This window comes from Oryctolagus cuniculus, chromosome 2 (assembly GCF_051225735.1).
Source record: "Oryctolagus cuniculus isolate XC-2025 breed Fujian yellow rabbit chromosome 2, ASM5122573v1, whole genome shotgun sequence".
Taxonomy (NCBI): domain Eukaryota; kingdom Metazoa; phylum Chordata; class Mammalia; order Lagomorpha; family Leporidae; genus Oryctolagus; species Oryctolagus cuniculus.
Window position 1 is genome coordinate 47,574,840 of NC_142868.1, and position 21,666 is coordinate 47,596,505.

A 21,666-nucleotide genomic window follows, 5' to 3' on the forward strand; every position below is an offset into this window, starting at 1 on the left:
CTCTTATGTTTATTCTTTTTCTGTAATATTTAAACACACATGCACACACTCACACCTGTAACTTTGCAACTTCACAAATATGAGTGCATACACACAATCATGTCCCTATTTGGTGGATGCTGTGATGTGCTGTCTGGGTCTCTCCTCCTTCCCATTGCTAGGTGTGTTTATGGCTGGCAGCTCATCTGAGCCTCACCTCCTGGGGGCTGCTCCCTGCTCATGGGAACTGCCTCCTTCAGGGAGCAGCCCACCTCCAGAGTCTGGGCGATGTCCTGATTCAGAACACCTGTCCAGAGCACTGGGCTGAGTCCAGCTGTGTCCTCTACCACATCCTGCCTGTTTGACTCCCCCAGAGCTGTGACACTGGGACAATTCCAGTCAACCTCCTGCAGGCACATCTCTATCCTACAGCCTACTTCCCAACGGCTATATCAGAGTCTACATCCCTGACCCACACACACAGTGTGCTTGGATTTTTTTTAAATTTCAACATTTATCCTGTTTTATCTTTTTCTCTTGTCCTGTATACCAACTTTGGCCCCACCCCCACCATTGTCTCCCAAGAAAATACTTGTTCATGATCTGATTTGTATCTGCCTGTGTATTCTTTCCTGGCGTTTTCATCTAGTTTTCTGTGGAAGCCATCTGCAGTCTGTTGTATTCAACCCTTCCTCCCTCACTGGACACTTACCTTGTTTCCAGGCTTTGCGTCTACAGACTATATCTGTGGTTTACAGAAGTCCTCTTGCATATGTCTTATGTAACACACTCTTAAAAGGAGATTACTGGTTTAAAGAATATGCATGTTTTCAATTTTTTTTTTTTTTGGACAGGCAGAGTGGACAGTGAGAGAGAGAGACAGAGAGAAAGGTCTTCCTTTGCCGTTGGTTCACCCTCCAATGGCCGCCGCGGCCAGCGCGCTACGGCCGGCGCACCGCGCTGATCCGATGGCAGGAGCCAGGAGCCAGGTGCTTATCCTGGTCTCCCATGGGGTGCAGGGCCCAAGCACCTGGGCCATCCTCCACTGCACTCCCTGGCCACAGCAGAGAGCTGGCCTGGAAGAGGGGCAACCGGGACAGAATCCGGCGCCCCAACCGGGACTAGAACCCGGTGTGCCGGCGCCGCTAGGCGGAGGATTAGCCTAGTGAGCCGCAGCGCCGGCATGTTTTCAATTTTTTTAAAGATTTATTTACTCATTTGAAAGGCAGAGTTACAGGGAGGCAGAGGTAGAAAGAGGGAGAGTTCCACCCTCTGGTTCACTTTCCAAATGGCCACAATGGCCAGAGCTGGGCCGATCTGAAGCCAGAAACTAGAAGCTTCTTCTGGATCTCCCACACAGGTGCAGGGACCCAAGCACTTGATCCATCTTCCACTGCTTTCCCAAACCATAGCAGAGAGCTGGATTGGAAGAGGAGCAGCAGGGACATAAACCGGCGCCCATATGGGATGCCAGCGCCACAGGCAGAGGCTTAACCTACTATACACCACAGTGTTGGCCCCACATGTTTTCAACTTTAAAAAGTTTTCGTAGAAAATTTTCTCAGAAGTCTGTCACATCACTTCACCAGCAATGTGGGAGCATAGCCTGCTTCTGTTTCTGAGTGGCTCAACTGACCATCAAGGGGCCCATTCACATCAAAGATGCTCGTCACAATAGCATCATTTCTCACTGCAAACCCAGTCCTGCTGCTTTCCTATGGAAGAGGAGTTTGGTGAGGGGAGGAGAAGGCAGATGGGCTTGAGGAAAAGTCCCTGGGCCCTGAGTGGCTCCTTCCTCTAAATGGATGAAAAATCTGGAGAGGAGACTTTCGGGAGCCTGCCTCTGCTCCAGTCTGTGAAGCACACAGCCCAGCATCTCCCAGGAAGAGGCATGAGCCAGCCTGGAATATGTGGCTACACAGGGCAGGGGGCTTGCAGGGCAGGGGCTGCTGTTGACAGTCCCCGGGTGACCGTGAAAAGAACCCTAAAAGACAAAGAAGGAGCCAGGATCAGGATCAGGAGGCAGTGGACTCACGGAGTCCTTAGGTCACTGTGCATGCAATTATCTTCTTGTCCCTGAAAAAAAAAAAAAGAACGAGAAGAGATGGGCATGTTACTGACCTACCCCAGCTGGGAAGGAAGAAGACTGGGATGAAGATTCTCAAATTTAGGGAGATCCATTTAGGATATTTGGGTACAGATGCACTTCCTCCAATATGCAAGATGTGGGGTGTGACCTATCACTTCTATGACCCCTGCCCTTCCATGATTGGTCATCATCAGTGGCTGGGGACGGGAGGTGTAGGGCTGACCCCCAGGGTGGACCCAGGAGAGCTTGAGGTCAGAGTGTTTGCACACTGGGCACAGCATTGCAGACTCGGCGTCATTGACATCTGTGCTTTTGCTGGTGTGTGAAATTAAACTGACCCTATATGCTATTTGGGTGACAGAGAATCATTATCCACAATAAGCATTTCATAACCCAGTCTATTTCTGCCAATTGTTCTAAATCTCTTATTAGCTATGTTAGGCATGCTATTATCTTAATCTTCTTAACGTCCATGTGAGAGTTTGACAAGTCAGCAGGGGATCTGGCCTTTGCTGCCAAGTATGTGTGATTAGGTTACAGCCCCTGAGGTTCCTGTTCTAGAGCTCACCCCCACCCCGACTCATCTCTCAAGGTTACTTCTTTCCCTACTAAAGACCTCAGCAGGGCATGCATTTGACCCGGGGCTTAAGACACCCGTTATGATGCTCACATCCCATCCTGGATTTGGTATTTAGCTCCACTTCCAATTCCACCTTCCTGCTAATGTAGACCCTGGGAGGGGACAGGTGATGGTTCAAAATTTTGAGTTCCTACACCCCTCTACAAACACACATAGGAGACCTGGATTGAGTTTCTGGTTCCTAGTTTGGGTGTGGTCCAACCCTGGTCATTCTGGACATTAGAATAGTGAAACAGCAGCCAGGATCTCTGTCTGCCTATCTATCTTTCTCTGTCTCTCAAATAAATAATCAAATTTTTAAAAGGATCTCAGTCTCCTGGAGTCCACGAAGTAATCGGGAATAAAGACACACAGACCAGTACCCCAAGATCTCATCAAATCTTTTAACCTTGTATAGATCAGTAGAGAAAGGGACAGTGAGAGACAGAGACCTCCCTTAACTGGGAGGCCTCCATAACAATCCAGGCTGCAGAAACAACTCTGATATTCTGCAGTAGGAAATCCAGTGGGAGTAGTTGATACTGCGTTAGGAGATGGACCATTGTTTCTCAAGGAACGTCTCAGGGAAGGAAAATAATTTGGATTTGGGGAGCTGAGATGACTGTGGTATAGCAGCCTATTTCTTGGTTATTTCCTTAAATAAACTGTGATTATCATCTCTGAAAACTCTTGTATTCACCACTGGTGAGAAGCTCTGGCTGCTCTGTCCCTCCAGCAAGATGATCTTTGGTTTTACCTCTTCCTCTTCTTGTGTTAAAAGAATATTATGGCCAGCACCGTGGCTCACTAGGCTAATCCTCCACCTGAGGTGCTGGCACTCCAGGTTCTAGTCCTGGTTGGGGCACCGATTCTGTCCCGGTTGCTCCTCTTCCAGTCCAGCTCTCTGCTTGGCCCGGGAAGACAGTGGAGGATGGCCGAAGTGCTTGGGCCCTGCACCCTCAAGGGAGACCAGGAGAAAGCACCAGCTGGCTCCTGGCTTTGGATGGGTGCAGCGCTGGACGTAGCGGTCATTTGGGGGGTGAACCAACGGAAGGAAAACCTTTCTTTCTTTCTCTCTCTCTCTCTCACTGTCTAACTCTGCCTGTCAAAAAAAAAAAGACTATTATTTAGTTCCAGGGTGTCATGTATTCATGGCAATTTCCAATCTGGTACTCACTTGTATCCTTACAAGAACAAGGAGTCCCAATGGCTAAGTTTGGGGTTCTGGAGATAGCAGAAACAAAAACAGAATATCAAAACAACTTGTAGAGAGCAAGGTCTTAGGGAGCATCATATCACAGCCAACTTCTTCCCCATCTTTGAAATCAAGGTATCTAGAGCTGTCTCTAAGGTTCAAAGGCAGGTGCAGACAAATAAGTTTTGAAGCATCTTATATAAATGTCCGTCTTCTGTGCCTACCCCACCTGCTGCTTTTTCTGCAGGAGACCTTCCCAGGAGCTATCTCCTGGTGTCTGACAAAGACACCTGTGAGTGGGAGGTACTAATGTGGTGACTCTGGAACTGTGGTAAGCAGAAGAATCACCTAGGAGGCTTATTGAATACATAGCTTCTCAGCCTCTACCCCCAAAAAGCTCTGACTGTCTTGGGCTCGAGTGGGTCCTCAGCGTTTGTGACAGAAATGGTAGAACTGAGTCTAGTAGAAGCTCCCTGGTAACCCTCACATAAACGTGGTGCCCTCTTCAAGAAGTTAACATTCCTTCTCCCTGAAACACCCAGCCCTCTACACACACACACACACACACACACACACACACAGAGTTAGCATTTGGACAGGTGGAGCCACTATTTCCCAACTGAATCAGGCTTCTCTGATTTGTCTGTGTTTGGCTCAGGCTTTTCTGTGTTTTCTCTGCAAAAACTTATGAGGGGCATGTGAGGTAGTCTATAAGTGACACAGAGTTACTGATCTTTTCCCAGGTTTTCATTTCTGTTCAGTTGTTCTGCTTTCCATCATTGCCTCTTTGCCCATCATTATAATAACTTCCAAGTACAGGAAATGCTCCATTTTTTCAGAAGTGAAATCAAGGATCATGTAAGTTCTCTCTGTATCTCTTTGATATGAGATTAAGATTATCATATTGCTTATTGCTAATTTTTTGTTTTTCCCTTTTTTCCATTTATTCAATTGTCCATCTTTTTCCTAACCATTTTTATGGGTGAAATTTATAACAGAATTTTAGATGTCAAATTCCATTAGAATTATGCTGTTATGCTATGGGTAAAGTAGGATGTGTATTCCCCAAATTCATGCAACTGTTTAAACTCTAATGTTAAATATTAATGGTTGATTGATTAATGATGGCATCTGAGAGGTGGGGCTGTGCTGTACTGAGATGTGATGCTTTTGCAGAATTACATGCCAGACACTGTACAGTGGCCATGTTCTACCTCATCCATTCAACTCTGTGAGGTGGCAAATCTTGCTCCCTGGAGACAGACAGGAAACATGTTTCAGTTAAGGTACTAATGGCTGATAAAGGATGTCATTGTGACTCTTTCCAGGTGGACTATGTTTTAAATTTTAACTAGGATAGAGACAGGAAAAGTACCTACAGTCTGGAGCTCAGCACAAAATCTAGTTGCTAATGAAGAGGTTTAGTAACCACAGATAAATAGCAGGTATTGATATAAATGCTAATTTTCTCCCTCAACAAATTAAAGGAAGGCAGCCCAAGGTCAGGGAGACCAGGCCAGTATTTTATTACTTGTGAAGAAAGTGCAATGAGTATTTGACTTTACAGATGAGACAACAGATCTCCAGTGCTATGATCTGAATGTGTGTGCCCCTCTCAAGTTCTTACGTTGAAGCCTAATGTTTCAACATATGTTGAATCCCTAATGCAATGGGATTAGGAGTTGGGAACTTTAGGAGATAAATAGGTCACAAGGGCAGAACCCTGATGTTTGGGATTAGTGTCCCAAAAAAGAGACCCAAGAGAGCTCCCTCACCCATCCACCATGTAAAGACACAGCTGGAAGTCACCATCTATGAACAACGAAGTTGGCCCTTAGCAGGCACAGAATCTGCCCGCAGTCTGACCTCACGGTAGATGGGGTCACAATGGCCGGGGCATGTGTGGAAGGAAGAGATGACATTTCTGGACTTACCAGTCTGCAGAACTGCGAGATATAAGTTTCTGTTGTTTTTAAACCATTAAATGTATGGTATCCCATTATAGCAGCCTAATCAGACTTAAGACACTGAGATTAAGCAGACGTTATGCATCACCCAGCTGGTGAGTGGCAGAGATGGTCACATCTGTCTTATTTTAAATCTTTGCATCAAACCTCAACATTTTCTATAAACAACTTTTGGCTGCAGAGAGACGGGAAAATCATAGTCATGGTATCATCCTATGGCAGTCCCTAAAGAGAATCCAAGAATTAGAGCCAAATGATGAAAAGTGCTTACCATGTTCCAGATGCTGTGTTAAGCACTTCTCCTACATTTTCATGTAGAAGCACGAGGGGGATTCACTTACATTTCATTTTACAAATGTAGAGAACTTGCCCAATCAGGCACAACTGTGTCATCAACGTGTCTGGAGCCCTAGTCTTAGGAAAGGCACAGCACAGCATGCTGGAGAGCTAGCAAGAGGCCTAAGACCCTGCCTTCTGTCTGGGAAGGCTTACACATACATACCGTGATAGAAAAGCAAAGCATCATGAGTGAGTGCCAATGGTGTGGGACTGCACTGGACCAGAAAGAGACGGCCAGGGGCTAGATGAGCACAGAACCTACACAGCAAAGTACTTTTAAGGGTTCATGAAAATATTTTCATTTCTTTAAAATCAGAATTTAAAAATAAACCTTAGTCAAAGTAATGGTATGTAATATAGTCATCTTCACATCAAAAGAGTCATAAGACACAATTCTTAGTACTTTGCATGGAAGGGGCCCATGGAGTGATGAGTCAACATGTAATCTGCTGGTGCCTCCTAGATTCAGGTCACTCCAAGTCATTGAAAGGGGCAGAGCTTCAGGTGAAAGAAGCTTGAGTCCTTGAAGGTGGCACATAGAAGAACTGTTTGCTAATCAGAAACACCCAACTACCAGTTAGAAATAGATTCCAGATATCATCCCATGAGCCCTCAGTCAACTGTTCCAGCACTACTCATTTCCTTTTCTCAGGAAATAACTTGGAGTCACACCATCTGAGGGAGTGCACACAAGGAAATCCAACCTGTACTCAACCTGGACAGGCAGAAAACATCCAGCCCCCCTGAATGCACAGTTTTAGTTATCCCCACCATGAGAGTAAGATCAGCTGATAGGTAGGTTAGCCACCTCCTTAAGGAAGAATATGTAAGCACGCTCTGGATAGAATGTGTTTCTGGCATGGCCAAGGCCCAGGTCAGTACCTGGAACACTAGAGGAATTCAAGAAATTAAGCTCATGTACTCATGCAAATACCTGTGAGCAGAACTCAAAAATGAGCTCTCTGCTTTAAGTAAGTACCAACTAGACAACTCTGTACCTGGCATTATATCATAACATGTGTGCAGAATATGACAGAGATGCAAGAATGGGACCCTTCCCAGAGAGATCAGTAAGGCAAGATGGGGAGTCTAAGTTAATATGCACAATAGATAAAACTTGTATATAATTATAAGCTAAATTTTTCTTTATCTTAAAGAAGCATTAGGAGCTCCATGAGGGCTGAGGTAACTAAGTGTGTTTGTTCCATTGTCATTGCTATAATGAAATACTAAGGCAGGTTGCTTTATAAAGAGACAAATATTATTTACCTCTTAGATCGGGGATTGAAAATCCAAGCTCAGGAGATCACAGTGGTTTAGTCTCTGGGGAGGAGGAGCTCATGGCAGACAGGGTTACAATGGCAGGGGCACCTGTAGAAGGAAGCAATAACATTGGCATATGGGAAGCCAGAGCTGGGAGAGGGACTAGGCTTGCTCCTTTTATACAACCCATTCAATTAACTCCAAGTCCCACAAGAACTACCTCAATTCCTTTTGGGGGCAGTGCTCCCAGTGATCTAAGGACTACCCACTAGGTTCTGCCTCTTAAAAGTTCCACCATCTCTCACATCACCACGCTGAGGACCAAGAGGAAGCACAGTAGCCCTTGGGGCACAAACTACCACCTCCAAACCATAGCACAAAGGAAAACTTCTTGTGGGAGGTGGCACTTGGCCTGGGATTTGTAGATAGGAAAAAGGAAGTAGGATTAACAATTCTGACCAGAATGGCTGAGAGTCTGCAGATGAAGCAAACATGGCCTTGGGGGAGTGAGAGACCCTAGGATTACCAGAGGCAAATGCACATGGCCACTTTGTGGGAAATGACAGAATGAAGAATGAAGGAAATCCATCCTCCTTCCTACCTGCTCTCCCCACCTTTGTAACACAACCATAATCTCCCATGTCACTGCTGGGTGGAAGAATGTTTACAGACAAGAAGGAGAAGAGAGAAGACAGGAAAGAAAACTATAGCAGGAAAGAGGAAAAGAAGCTAGGGAGTGTAGAAGAATGACTCACAGCAGCCCTCAAAGTCTCCATCCAGCTCTTTAAGAGCTATCTCTTCCTTCCTCCTAACCTTGAAGTGGAGACCAAGACTCTGAAAAGTGTATCAAACTCAAAGCAGCACTTGGGGGTGTCAAGGTTTTCTCTGCAGCATGCAGGCGCCTTTGCTTTATGTAATGCTTAAATCCAGAAAGTCAAATGCTGACAGAATGGAGCTGGCACATTGTTGCAGGTACAGGTAACTCAGTTCAGCACTGTAGATCTGCCTACCAGCTTAACAACTACAGATGCAACTGAAATCCAGTGTTCGATCAGAAATGGAGACCACCCTCTCTTTCTGTAGATCATTAAGAAGCAAACATATCCGTGGATTGGAGAGCCTTGATATCTTTTGTTGCAAGAATAAAGATGGCTCATTTGACGTGATTTCTACCTGTTCTTCTGTGATTAGTGTTTAAGTGACTGTCTCTAAGTATTAGTCACTCTGAGTAAATGAAATGATGCTATGGTAATTGGCCATGTGGTTTTCTTCTCTTCCCTGGGGATTTTATTTGGCTCACAGAGCATTTTTTTACACAGGCTCTGTCTGCACTCTTTATTTAGCTAATTAGAGGGCTTAAGGGAGTGAGCTGGCATTGGAAGGAGGAGAGTAGGAAGGAGAGAGGCCGCATATTGTAATGGGAAGAAGACCTGATTGAAATGGGGTATCTGTGTTCTGTCCCAAATGAATACATTTTCTCCACTTTGGAGCTCTTATTTTGGACACTTGTGTCACATACATTATCTCATTTATTCCTCATGATAGTCCTAGAGTGTTAGTATCATGACCTCCTTTTCAGACATGAGAAAAATGAACTTCCAAGAGGCTGCCGTGGCCAAGGTTTCACAGATGGTAAGAAGCAACGCAGGGCTGGAGCTCTAGTCACCTTAATTTCTGGGATCGATATTATCTGGATTAAGTCACTGCACTTCTCCATCCTGGAGTTAGTTCACCGGTCCTGATTCTGTAAAGATGATGGCTCCTCCGAAATCCTAAGTGCCTTTCTTTCTGAGCAGTTGGAAACCATTAAATATCTTTGCTATCTTTCTCCTTTCCTGTTCCGGCCGCTTTTATTCTGTTTTTCTTCTTTTTCCTATCACATCTAAACCAACAGGTGTTGGGAGAGAGGGTCTTAACAAGATGAGACAGGGAAGGGCGCCATGGATCACTTGGTTAATCCTCTGCCTGAGGCGCCAGCATCCCATATGGGCACTGGGTTCTAGTCCCAGCTGCTCCTCTTCCTGTCCAGCTCTCTGCTATTGCCCAGGAAGGAGGAAGGCAGTGGAGGATGGCCCAGTCCTTGGGCCCCTGCATCCACCAGGAGGAAGCACTTGGCTCCTGGCTTCAGATCAGCATAGCTCCAGCCGTAGAGGTCATTTGAGGGGTGAACCAACAGAAGGAAGACCTTTCTCTCTGTCTCTCTCTTTCTCACTGTCTAACTCTATCTGTCAAATAAATTTTAAAAAAAGGCAAGAGAGAAAGAAGCAGTTCTGTTTATTAGGTGCTCTGTTTTCCAGTCCCTCCTCCTCTTCCTCCTCCTCCTCCTCCTCCTCCTCCTCCTCCTCCTCCTCCTCCTTCTTCTTCTTCTTCTTTGGACAGGCAGAGTGGACAGTGTGAGAGAGAGAGAGAGACAGAGAGAAAGGTCTTCCTTTGCCATTGGTTCACCCTCCAATGGCCACTGCGGCCAGTGCACTGCAGCCGGCACACCACGCTGATCCGAAGCCAGGAGCCAGGTGCTTCTCCTGGTCTCCCATGGGGTGCAGGACCCAAGCACTTGGGCCATCCTCCACTGCACTCCTTGGCCACAGCAGAGAGCTGGCCTGGAAGAGGGGCAACCGGGACACAATCCGGCGCCCCGACCAGAACTAGAACCCGATGTGCCAGCACCGCAGGTGGAGGATTAGCCTATTGAGCCGCGGCACCGGCCTCCAGTTCTTTCTTATGAAAGAACTCAGAGCGACAAAGTATGGGGCCAATACCCAAAGGCTTGAGTTTGAAGATGTCACTTCCTGTTCTGTTGCCATCTTCTTTTATCCTGGTGCTTTGACCAAGCCATACTCTAACTGCAACTGTGGTGCCTCATCTCTGTGACTGTAATTATAAAACACATCAGAGAGTGGTTGTTCTTTGGAAGTCACAAAACATGCAAATCTCAGGTATAAATAATGGAACTGTGATCCTGCTGAGTTCTTATGCCATCTAGTCTTGAATGTTTGTTTTACAGGAAGAAGGGTAAAGCGTTTCCTGATAGCACAGTTATGTCAAGAACACAGGCAACCTGAGAATATCTGGCCAACAGTTCCTAGAACCCATTCATTTGTCCCCTTTCCACTATAGGGAAAAGATCTTTTTCTTCATGGATTTCTTCATGGAGTTCCTGACCTTCAAATAGATCCAATGAGCCAATGGACCTTCCTCACGTGCCCTGGCTAAGTTCCTCTGAGAGGAACCAGAGACATGATTTGTCAGGGAATAGGTTTTCGTGCCAGGGCATATTCCTATTGGGGACCTATCTCAATAATAAATTCTATGAGGTGATGCTCTGGGAGAAAATAGATGAAGGTCACTGCCCATGCCCAGCCCTCAGCATCACACTACCATGCAGGGTAGGGCTAAGTAGACGTCAGAGTGTGGAAGGTGGACATTGTACCGAGGGCCTGAATGAGTGTGTCACAGAGAGGTGTGCTCTTTGGAGAAAGCCTAGCCACATTGCTTGCTTCCTGACTGCATTCTCCCCCACTTCATTCATTTCTTGTTGATGTTTGTTCTATTCATGCTCGTAACAAAAAAAAAATTGTAGTTCATGGGGTTAGAGGAGATGGCCTTCATGGCCCATTCCAAAGCATTCTTGAGTTATTATATGGACTACAAATATCACCTTAGGTTGCAGCCACAGTGTCTTCAAGTGGCTTTCCAGATTTTTTTTAACTCTTCATAAAATCTTGAGGATTATTATAATCTTCATTTTATAACAATGTAAATCTGTACTGTTCAGTATTGTAGCTATTTAAATTTAAATGACTGAAGTTGAATAAATTAGAAGTTTCATTTCCTCAGTCATGCTAGCCCCATTCAAAGTTCTCAGTGGCCATATGCTAAGCACTTGTATGTGTAATCTCTGTTAGCCTCCAGATAGCTTAGCAAAGCAATCTATGAAGTAAGCATGGCTTCACAGATGAAGATGCTAAATCTTGGAGAGACTTGTTCACTTGCCAAGATCACATACAACCAAAGAACAGTGGATATTAGTTAGTCTGGCTCCAAAATCTTCTCTCCAGACTCCCATATTGTACTATACTCCTGAGGGAGAAATAGCAACAAAAAATGCTTACAAAATATGACTAGCGACTTGTGTTTCTGGAAGATGGAGCAGATTTATTTTACCCATTTCTCTCAGTAACACAGCTGAAAACGCTGGCCATTGCACATAAAGTAAACAAAAGAAGATTTTGGAAAGTGGAAAGAAAGAAGATCAACTAGAGGACTTGAGATCTAAAGAATGATCCAGGCCGGCGGCCGTCCCTCCCTGGCGCGCTGACCCAGAGCGCCACTCCGCCCCGCCCCCAAGGCAGGCAGCCGTCCCCCTACATCCGGGTACCGACTCCAGCCGCCCAGATTCTGGCACTATGGTCATGGCGGAGGGGACGGCAGTGTTGAGGCGGAACAGGCCGGGCACCAAGGCGCAGGATTTCTATAATTGGCCTGATGAATCCTTGGATGAAATGGACAGTACACTTGCTGTTCAGCAGTATATTCAGCAGAACATAAGAGCAGATTGCTCCAATATTGATAAAATTCTTGAACCACCTGAAGGCCAAGATGAAGGTGTATGGAAGTATGAACATTTAAGGCAATTCTGTCTTGAGCTAAATGGACTTGCTGTCAAACTTCAGAGTGAATGCCATCCAGATACTTGTACTCAAATGACAGCAACTGAACAGTGGATTTTTCTGTGTGCAGCTCATAAAACTCCAAAAGAGTGTCCTGCTATAGACTATACTAGACACACGCTTGATGGTGCTGCATGTCTTCTGAATAGCAATAAATATTTTCCTAGCAGGGTTAGCATAAAGGAATCATCTGTAGCAAAACTAGGATCAGTATGCCGTAGGATTTATAGAATATTTTCACATGCTTATTTTCATCACCGGCAGATATTTGATGAATATGAAAATGAAACCTTTTTGTGTCATCGGTTTACTAAATTTGTGATGAAATACAATTTGATGTCCAAGGATAACCTGATTGAACCAATTTTAGAAGAGGAAGTTCAGAATTCAGTTTCTGGAGAAAGTGAAGCATGAAGGGAATCGTACAGAAAAATGTACTGATCACATAATTAACGTTAATTATGTACTGTATATATCATTTTAGACACATCAATCATGTATCCATATTATAGCTTCTTTGTTTAGATTAGGTTTTTGTATGCTGTGTGTTGCCTTTTAAAAGGGGAAATACTTTTTAAGTTATTCATAAGCTGTATATTCACCGGTGTGGCACTCATGGTTTTTTAAATAAGATTAGTATTATCTGTTTATAATGCCTGTTAATAAAAGAATTTACAGTTTGGTAAAATTGCTGCTAAACAATCATTGGATTACAATCCTCATCAAATAAACCCATATATAAAAAGATGAGTAAGCTTGAGGTCTTGCACAAACCATTTACTAAAGAGATAGTAATGTTTTCCTTTCATTTTGTCCCTGAATTTAGATATTATAGAAAATTCTATAGAACATAAACTGTAAACTTTTCCAAAATGAGATAAAAGTACTTTAAAATTCTGTTTATAGTTTTTGATATGCATTTATGATTATGTGTATATCCAAATATAAATGCAAATGAAGCATTAGTAATTCTTATATAATCTTACTATGCTATATAAAGTATATTCTAGGCCAGCATACTTGGAAAGGATATACCTTTTTACAACAGTGGACTGTTACATATAAGTTGATGCTAATGATAAGGCACATAAAAGGTATTCCCACTGGAAATCTGTTCACCCCCTTCACACTTCCCATAATCCTGTCCCCAGATACTTTAGCTGAGAAGTCTTTCACCAGACTGTGACTTAGTGGTGACTTATACCTGTTTATACTCATGTTTGTATTAATTGCTTACAGATTTACCTCATATTAGCAATTATATTACACTACAAGAAAGATGTGTTGGCATAGGCTCTTTGTTTTGTGAAAATTTTCTAACTACTTGGAAAACAGACCTTAAAGCCATTTGATTCTTCCTCTCAGTAATATTAATCTTTTCATCTTACTCTAGGCAGCATTAAATAGAGTTGAAGAAATATTGTAGTATTTATTTTGTACCCTTTCTCCACAAAATTTGAATTAAATACATATGTGAGGTTATTTGCAATAATTGATGCAAGGGTGTTGATGAATGGCCATACATTTTTTAGACTTTGTTGTAGCATATAAGAATTTGGGTGCAGATGTAACGATCTTATAATCTATTGAATGCAGTTTTTCATGGAGTACTAGAGAGGTCTTATTGCCAAATTGATTGCAATGAGGCACTAAGATAGGGTAGAAAAATTATACATGTAGTGAAGAAAATACTTAAACTCATCTCTAAGACATATTTAACAAATGTGAGAAAATTTTTCATTTAAAATAGTTATTTTGAAATGAAGATGAAAATGTATTCATCTTGATTGTCTTCAAAGAAATTATTTATACCATATTATGAGACAAGTATGCAAAGAAAAAAATATGAGAAATAGTAGCATACTGAGAGTGTGTGTATATAGTTTATGCCTTTCCAAGGCTGCCAATCGTTTTGGCTTTGAACAGTACTGTCCCAGCAGCCACAGTCCTTATTGTACCCCAACTCACAGCTATCTTTTAGAAGTTTTATGTTCACGGTGAAAGGAATGTTGAGTTTGAAATTATACTTTTTTTTAATGTCACTATAAACTAATGGAATAGTAATTTTTAAGCAAACTTGCTGAATATTGAGAGAATAACCTACTAAGTTAAATTATAGATAGCAATGTAGCTCTTCTCTCTTGATGGTTTCTCATAATGGCTTTCTGTTACTTGACTATTTTCTTGGTGAACATTAGAACTAAAATAGTGACTGGAATTGGTTATCTGGCTAAGGATTTTGAAACACATTTTGAATAATATGACTTAGTGTTTAATGGGGAAATAAAATGATATTTTTTCGTAAAAAAAAAAAATTATCCAGGAATAATTCCCTGGATTTTATCAGAGTTGGAGCTCAAGAAGCCAACAACTCAGAAACTCAGACAGGCACATACAAAAATGGTGCCAGCTTAAGCCTGCACTCTCTAGCTAGAAAACCTAGCTAGGAGCAGAAAAAGCAAGACACTTTTAGGAAATAACTGCTCTACTTCAGTGAAGCACCACAGAAAAGAAAAATTGTAGCCCACTCCACTCATGCCAGCAAAGGCTGAGTGCGGAGCCTAGACCTGATTTCTACACTTGCCAGGCTGTAATGAAGTACCTGAACCTCCCACCAGGTGGTGTCAAAGAAGGCAAAGTAGTGAGCTGGGACTTAACCCCAACAAGTGATCAAAGGGTGCTTCCAATTTCCATGCCTGTCTGGCAGTAATGAGGTACCCTCCTCTGTCCCAACCAGGAACAATCAGTAGAGAGCAAGTGGGCACTTGGAATCCCACCCCCACCCAACAGTAATGATAGCCCTTCCCTTCAACACTGTTTATGGAGACCAAATGGGAACCTGAGTTTCTATAGTATCTGACAATAATGAGGCAGTATGCCACTCTTCCCCTGCAGAGGTGGTTTCAGAGAAAGCCAGCTAACACAGAAAGTTTAATTGAGCTCTGGAGTCTCCTAATACTTAAAATGTAGACGCTTCAACTGAAAATCACTCATCATATTAGGAACCAGGAAAATCTCAAACAGAATGAAAAAACACAATTGATGGCAGTATATCAGTGCTCCATATTCACAGGTCCTACATCACATATTCGATGAACTGTTTGTCAAAAAACATTTTTAAAAAATTACACTGTGGCTGACATGTACTATGTAGTTAGGCCAAGGATGATTACATCTATACTAAACATGGACAGACTCTTGTCTTCCTGTCATTATTCTTTATGCAAGCATAACAATTACTTATATTGTGCTTGCACTATATTAGGTAGCACACATAATCTGGAGATAACTTAAAATACTTGAGAGTATTGTCTAGGTAATATGCAAACTCTGTGTCATTTTATATAAGGGACTTGAACATCCATGGACTTGGTATCCTGGATTTAGTAGCCTGATATCCCACATATTTGGATCCTGGAACCAATCTCCAGTAACTACCAAAGGATGACTGTTCTGAGAAAAGAATTCAGAATTACCTGACAAAGATTTTAAAGAAGCCATCATAGAGATGCTTCAACAAAGAGTCATATACATGATTTAAACAAATAAAGCAATAGAAAGACTCAAAAAAATAATATTTCAGCAAAAAACATAAAGTATATGAAATAAAACTGATTGGAAATGTTAAAATTGAAATTATAATAACTACTTTTTAAATTAAAACTTGACAGACTCAACAGTAGGAAGAAATAGAGGAAAGAACCAGTGAACTGGATGATAGAAAAAAATAAATTATCTAACCTGTACAACAGAGGAAAGCATTAACAAAAATGAACATAGCTTCAGGGATCTGTAGGGTGATAGTGAAGGATATAACCTTGAGCCAGTGGAGTCCCAGAGTGAGAGGAGAAAGAAGCTTGCACTGAAAAAAGAAATAATGGCTGATATTGCCTTACTTTCACAAAAGACATAAACAAACACATTCAGGAACCTGAGAAACCCCCAAATAAGACAAACCCAAGTCAGAGTAATAAAGACAAAAATATTCTTGAGGCCAGCCAGAAAGAAATGACATATTACCTGTGAGATGGAAACCATTTAAATGACAGAAGATATATCATCAGAAACTATGGGAGTCAGAAGTAAATAGAACAACATTTTTTGAGTGCTGAAGAAAAGAACTGTCAACCCTGAATTCTATACCTAGTGAAAATGTCCTTAAGCAGTGATGGCAAAATCAAGACACTCTCATATGAAGGAAAATCAACAGAATTTGTCACTAGCAGTATAATCCTGAAAAAATAAGTGAAGGAAATTGTCTAGGAAGAAAATGATAAAAGAAGGACCCTTAGGGAAAAAAAGAAAGAAAGAAAGAAAGAAAGAAAGAAAGAAAGAAAGAAAGAAAGAAAGAAAGAAAGAAAGAAAGAAAGAAAGAAAGAAAGAAAGAAAGAAAGAAAGAAAATGTTAAGAATATGAATAAATACAATAGACTTTCCCTGTCCTCTTCAATATTCTAAGTTATGACTGATGATTGAAGCAAAAATTATAACAGTATCTAATGTGGTTCTCAATGTATGTAGAGGAGGTATTTAAGACAAAATTATATTGTAAATAGGGGAGAGTAAAAGGACATAAAGGGAGGTAAAGTTTCTATAATTTGTTTAAACTCATAAAATGTCAACACCAATAGAATTTGATAAGCTATATTATCTATGATGCACTACATAGAGTAGCCACTAAAAAAGAGTATATAAAGAAATACACTCACAAACATTTTAGATCAATCAAGCTAGAGTTCTAAAAGATTTTCCAAAAACAACTTTCAGGAAAGCAAGAGGGAAAAAAAGAGAATGACAACAACAGTGAAAGCACAAACAGAAAACTAAAATTGAAAAGAAAGACTTAACCCCTAACATATCAATAATTATAGTAATTAAATGGTCTAAATACACGAATTAAAAAACAGACTGAAAGAGTGAATTTTTAAAGTATGACTCAATTATATATGCTCCTCAAGAAATTCATATCAAACATAGTGATGCATATTGGTTGAAAATAAAATTTTGTTAAAAGTATATCACTTGGATGGAATAAAAAGAATGCAAGAGTTTTTTGTATTAATGCCAGAAATAGTAGACTTCATAGAACAGAAATTATGGGGCCAGCGCCATGGCTCACTTGGTTAATCCTCCGCCTGCGGTGCCGGCATCCCATATGGACACTGTGTTCTAGTCCCGGTAGCTCCTCTTCCAGTCCAGCTCTCTGCTGTGGCCTGGAAAGGCATTGGAGGATGGCCCAGGAACTTGGGCCCCTGCACCCACACGGGAGACCAGGAGAAAGCACCTGGCTCCTGGCTTCAGATCCGCGTAGCTCTGGCTGTCGCGACCATTTTGCGGGGGGTGAACCAACAGAAGAAAGACCTTTCTCTCTGTCTCTCTCTCTCTCACACAGTCTAAATCTGTCAAATAAAAAAAAAAGAAGAATAGAAATTATATAAAAAAAAAAACAAGGATAGGCTTAAAGAGGTAAGCATATCCTTGGTTATGTGTGGATATTTAAACATCCCTCTCTCAACAACTGACAGAACATCTAGATAAAAAATCTGTAAGTACATATAAGAACTCAGTAACACTATTTTACATTTGTAGAACACTCTGCCTAACAACAGAAGAATACACAATGCTTCCAAGCTCTCATAGAGCATATATTATGATAAGCCTTATCTTGGATCATAAGGCACACATGAAAAAATTTAAAAGAATTTAAAATATACATGTAGCATCGTACCACAATTGAATACAACAAATAAAACAATAATAGAAAGATAACTGGAAAAACCCAGACACTTTGAAACTAAACAACACACTTGTAAATAATCCATGAGTCAAAGAATTCTCCATAAAAGTATACAATTGATCTAATAAAAATGAAACTATAACATTAAAATTGTGAGACAAATCTAAAATACTGCTGAGACAGAAATTTTTCCTACTAAATATTTTCAAAAACAGAAAAAAATCCAAGAAGCATTCTAGGCACTCATTTAAAGCTGCAAAAAAAGAAGAGCAAAATAAACCCAAGGCAAGAAGGAAGGAAATAGAAAAATACAAGCAGAGGGATTGAGGTTTGGCTGAGCAGTTAAGATGCTGCTTGGGAAGCCTACATCACATGTCAAAGTACCTCGGGTCAAGTCTCCACTCCACTTCCAAACCAGCTTCCCTTTAATGTACACCCTGGAAGGCAACAGGTGATGGCTCAAAGGCTTGGGTCCCTGTCACATAGAGCGGGGGAAGGGATCCAGAGCGCCTGCTCTCAGCCCGGCCCTGTCCCAGTTGTTGCAGATATTTACAGATCAGATTATAGAAGATCTCTCTCTCTCTTTCTCTCTCCCTCTCTCTCTGACTTTCAAGTAAATAAAACTTTTTTTTTAAGAAGAGCAGAAATTATTGAAATTTTAAAAAGAAAATAAATAACATAAAGATTTAGTTGTCTGAAAAAAATCAATAAAATTGGAAAGAACATCTAGCAATACTGGCCAAGAAAAAAAAGAGAGGATGCATAAATAACTAATATCAGGAAAGACACAGAGGACATTTACAGACTCTCTAAGTATCAGTGGGATAAGGGAAGACTGGAAGCAACTCTATACACATCAGTTTAACAACATATGTGAAGTGGACTAACTTCTTAGTAGAAATTAGTACAAATTGCCACAATTCACTCAAGTAGTTCCATAGCCATTAAGACTTTTAATTCAGACTTTAAAATTGCCAGCAATGAAATTGCCAGGCCTGGGCATTTCATAAAGACTTCTATCAAAAGAATTAACACTCCTACATGATCTCTTCCAGAAAAAGAGAGAGAGGGAATGGAACACTACTGCATTTATTATGAAGCCACATCACCCTGATACTAAAACCAGATGTCAAAAATGAAAAAGTACAGTCATCAATCTAATGCAAAAATCCTTAACAAACTAATAACAAATAGAATTCAGTAATATATAAAAATAACTATGTGATTACCAAGTGGGTCTTATTCCAAGAATGAAGGCTGGTTTAATAGTTTAAAATCACTCAAGGTAATTCATCATATTAACATGCTAAAGAAGAAAACTTACATGTTAATATTAATACCAAAAATCGTTTGACAAAATACAATATGTGATCATGAAAATGCTCAGACAACTAGGAGTAAATGATGAACTTTCTCAACCTGATACAGAACATCTACAGCAAACCTACAGATATCATTAAACATGATGCTAAAAGATTAAACATTTTCCCTGTAATATCAGAAGCAAGACCAGGATGCCCACTCTCACTACTCTTATTCAACATATTTCTGAAGTTGTAGACAGTTCAGTAAGGCAAGAAAAGGATAGAAAAACATACAGATCGAAAATGAAGAAATAAAACAGTTACTTCTCAGGGGATGTATCGATGTTGTAAATTCCAAAGAATCAATTTTTTTAAAAAATCTAGAGTTAATAAGTATATTCTTCAAGGTCACAGAATACTAAATAAACCCAAAATCCAGTTGTATATTTAAAAACTAGCATGAATATACAAACACCAAAAGTAAAATGCATTATCACCACATTTTTTTAAAAGAAATAGATGCAAACTTAACAATGTTTGTGCAGGATTTGTAAGCTGAACAATACAAAAATGCTGATGAAATAATCAAAGATCTAAATAAATGGAGAAACACTGTATTCATGAACTCAAAATGGTAAAGATGTCAATTCTAATAGTGAGATATAGGTTTAAAACAAATAAAACAATTAAAAATCTTAGCAATAGTTTCATAGTTATACATGAGACTACTCAAAAATTTAAAAAAGAATTTGAAAGGAGTTTGAAGTGAGAAGAATCACTCCACTCAATTTCAAGATTTGTTATATGGTAACAGTGTTGTGTGGATTGGCAAAGGATGGACACATAAGAGAGAACCAGAAATATACCCACATTTTCTAGAAAGGTACGAAAGCAGTTCAGTAGAAGACAAACAGCTGGTTCAACAGATAGTACATACATAAGCAATAGAACACCCACAGGTAAAACTGAACCTGACCTAAGTATCACACCTTGTATAAAAATTAACTAACAATGGATCTCAAGCATAAATACAAAACATAAACCCATGTAACTTTTTTATTTTTAAGACAATGAGGAAAACATTGTTAGTTAGGTCAAGTGAAGAACTGACATCAAGCCATGATCCACAAAAGGAAAAATTAATACATTGGGTTTTATCTAAACTGAAAAACAAAAACACTCTCCTCAGCAAAAAATCCTGTTAAGAAGATGAAAGATTAGTTATCTACAAGAAAAAAATATTTGAAAATTGTATATCCAACAAAGGACTGGAATCTAGAATATGTATAGAACTCTGAACATTAAAAAATTCAATCCAATAGAACATTGAGCAAAAGACTTGAACAAACATCTTACTGAAGACTATAGATGGCAAATAAGCACACAAAAAGATGTTTGCCTCTTTAAAGAAGTGCAAATTAAAACCACAATTAAACATTACTACACACCTATCAAGAAGCTAAAATTTAAAAATAGTGACAACACCAGAATCTGGCAAGAATTCTGGGAAACTGAATTACTCATGCCTTGCTGGATGGCTCATAACATGATGCCGGCAGTGCAAAATGATACAAATAGTTTGGGAAAGTTTCTCTATTTCTTAAAATTCTAAACTACCATACAACCCAGCAATTATACTTCTGGGCATATATCCCAGAAAAATGAAAAATCTATTCTCACACAAAAAACCTACAGAGAGTATTTATAGCAGCTGTATTTATAATAGCCCCAAACCAGAAAGAACCCACACATTTTTCAGTGAGTAAACAATTAAGCAAACTGTGATACAGCCCCTGCTCAGCAATAGGCACACTCAGAGGATTAGGCTCACATTACATATAGAAGCTAGGTTGTCCCAAATCTCCGTATAATAAAGCCAATTCTGTTTTCTAAACATGTGCAGCGTTCAGGTTTTGGTAACTGCTTGTGCGTATGGGTGAAAGTGTCCACAAATGCATGGATTAGTGAGATGGCAATAGAGCAGAAAATGCTTCGTGTATGGCAAGAAGAAGGTGGTGAAAAATCTACACAGAAAGGAATAACTGTACCATGTAGCTGAGCAGATAGGAAGCTGTAAACCAGTGGTTGTCAAGGATCTTTAGTCAAGAAATTACTCCTAGAGCTGAGGTTTCCTGGCATTACTGAGGCTAAATTGAAAAATAAAAATTGTATATATTTGAAGTATACAATGATATATATATTACAAAAATATTGCCACAATCAAGCCACCTCATTGTTATTTTCATGTATGTATGTGATGAGAACACATAAGATCTACTCTTAGTAAATTCAAGTGTATAATACAATATTAACTATAGTTAACATGATGTTCATTAGATCTACAGAATTTATTCACCCTGCTACACTGAAACTTTACCTCTAGTCCCTTCTTTAACAGCAATCTACTATTTTTTTTGAAAGGCAGAGTTTTACACACACACACACACACACACACACACGCGCGGAAAGAGAGAGAGAGATTTTTCCATCCACTAGTTCATTCCC

At 40.6% G+C, this 21,666-nt stretch overlaps 2 protein-coding genes across 8 annotated transcripts in view; both read left to right on the forward strand.

The window, feature by feature from the left end:
• Positions 1–21,666, forward strand: part of ADRA1A (adrenoceptor alpha 1A) — a 122,185-nt gene that overhangs the window by 34,216 nt on the left and 66,303 nt on the right. The gene's annotated exons all lie outside the window — the stretch shown is intronic.
• On the forward strand, positions 11,222–14,436 carry LOC100338849 (MOB-like protein phocein). Its single transcript, XM_002720735.6, has one exon. It carries the CDS (start codon positions 11,858–11,860, stop codon positions 12,533–12,535), a length of 678 nt encoding a protein of 225 aa, XP_002720781.2. The 5' UTR covers positions 11,222–11,857; the 3' UTR covers positions 12,536–14,436.

Coding starts and splice junctions, on each gene's coding strand:
- LOC100338849 (XM_002720735.6), top strand. CDS start 11,858: ATGGTCATGGCGGAGGGGACGGCAGTGTTGAGGCGGAACAGGCCGGGC.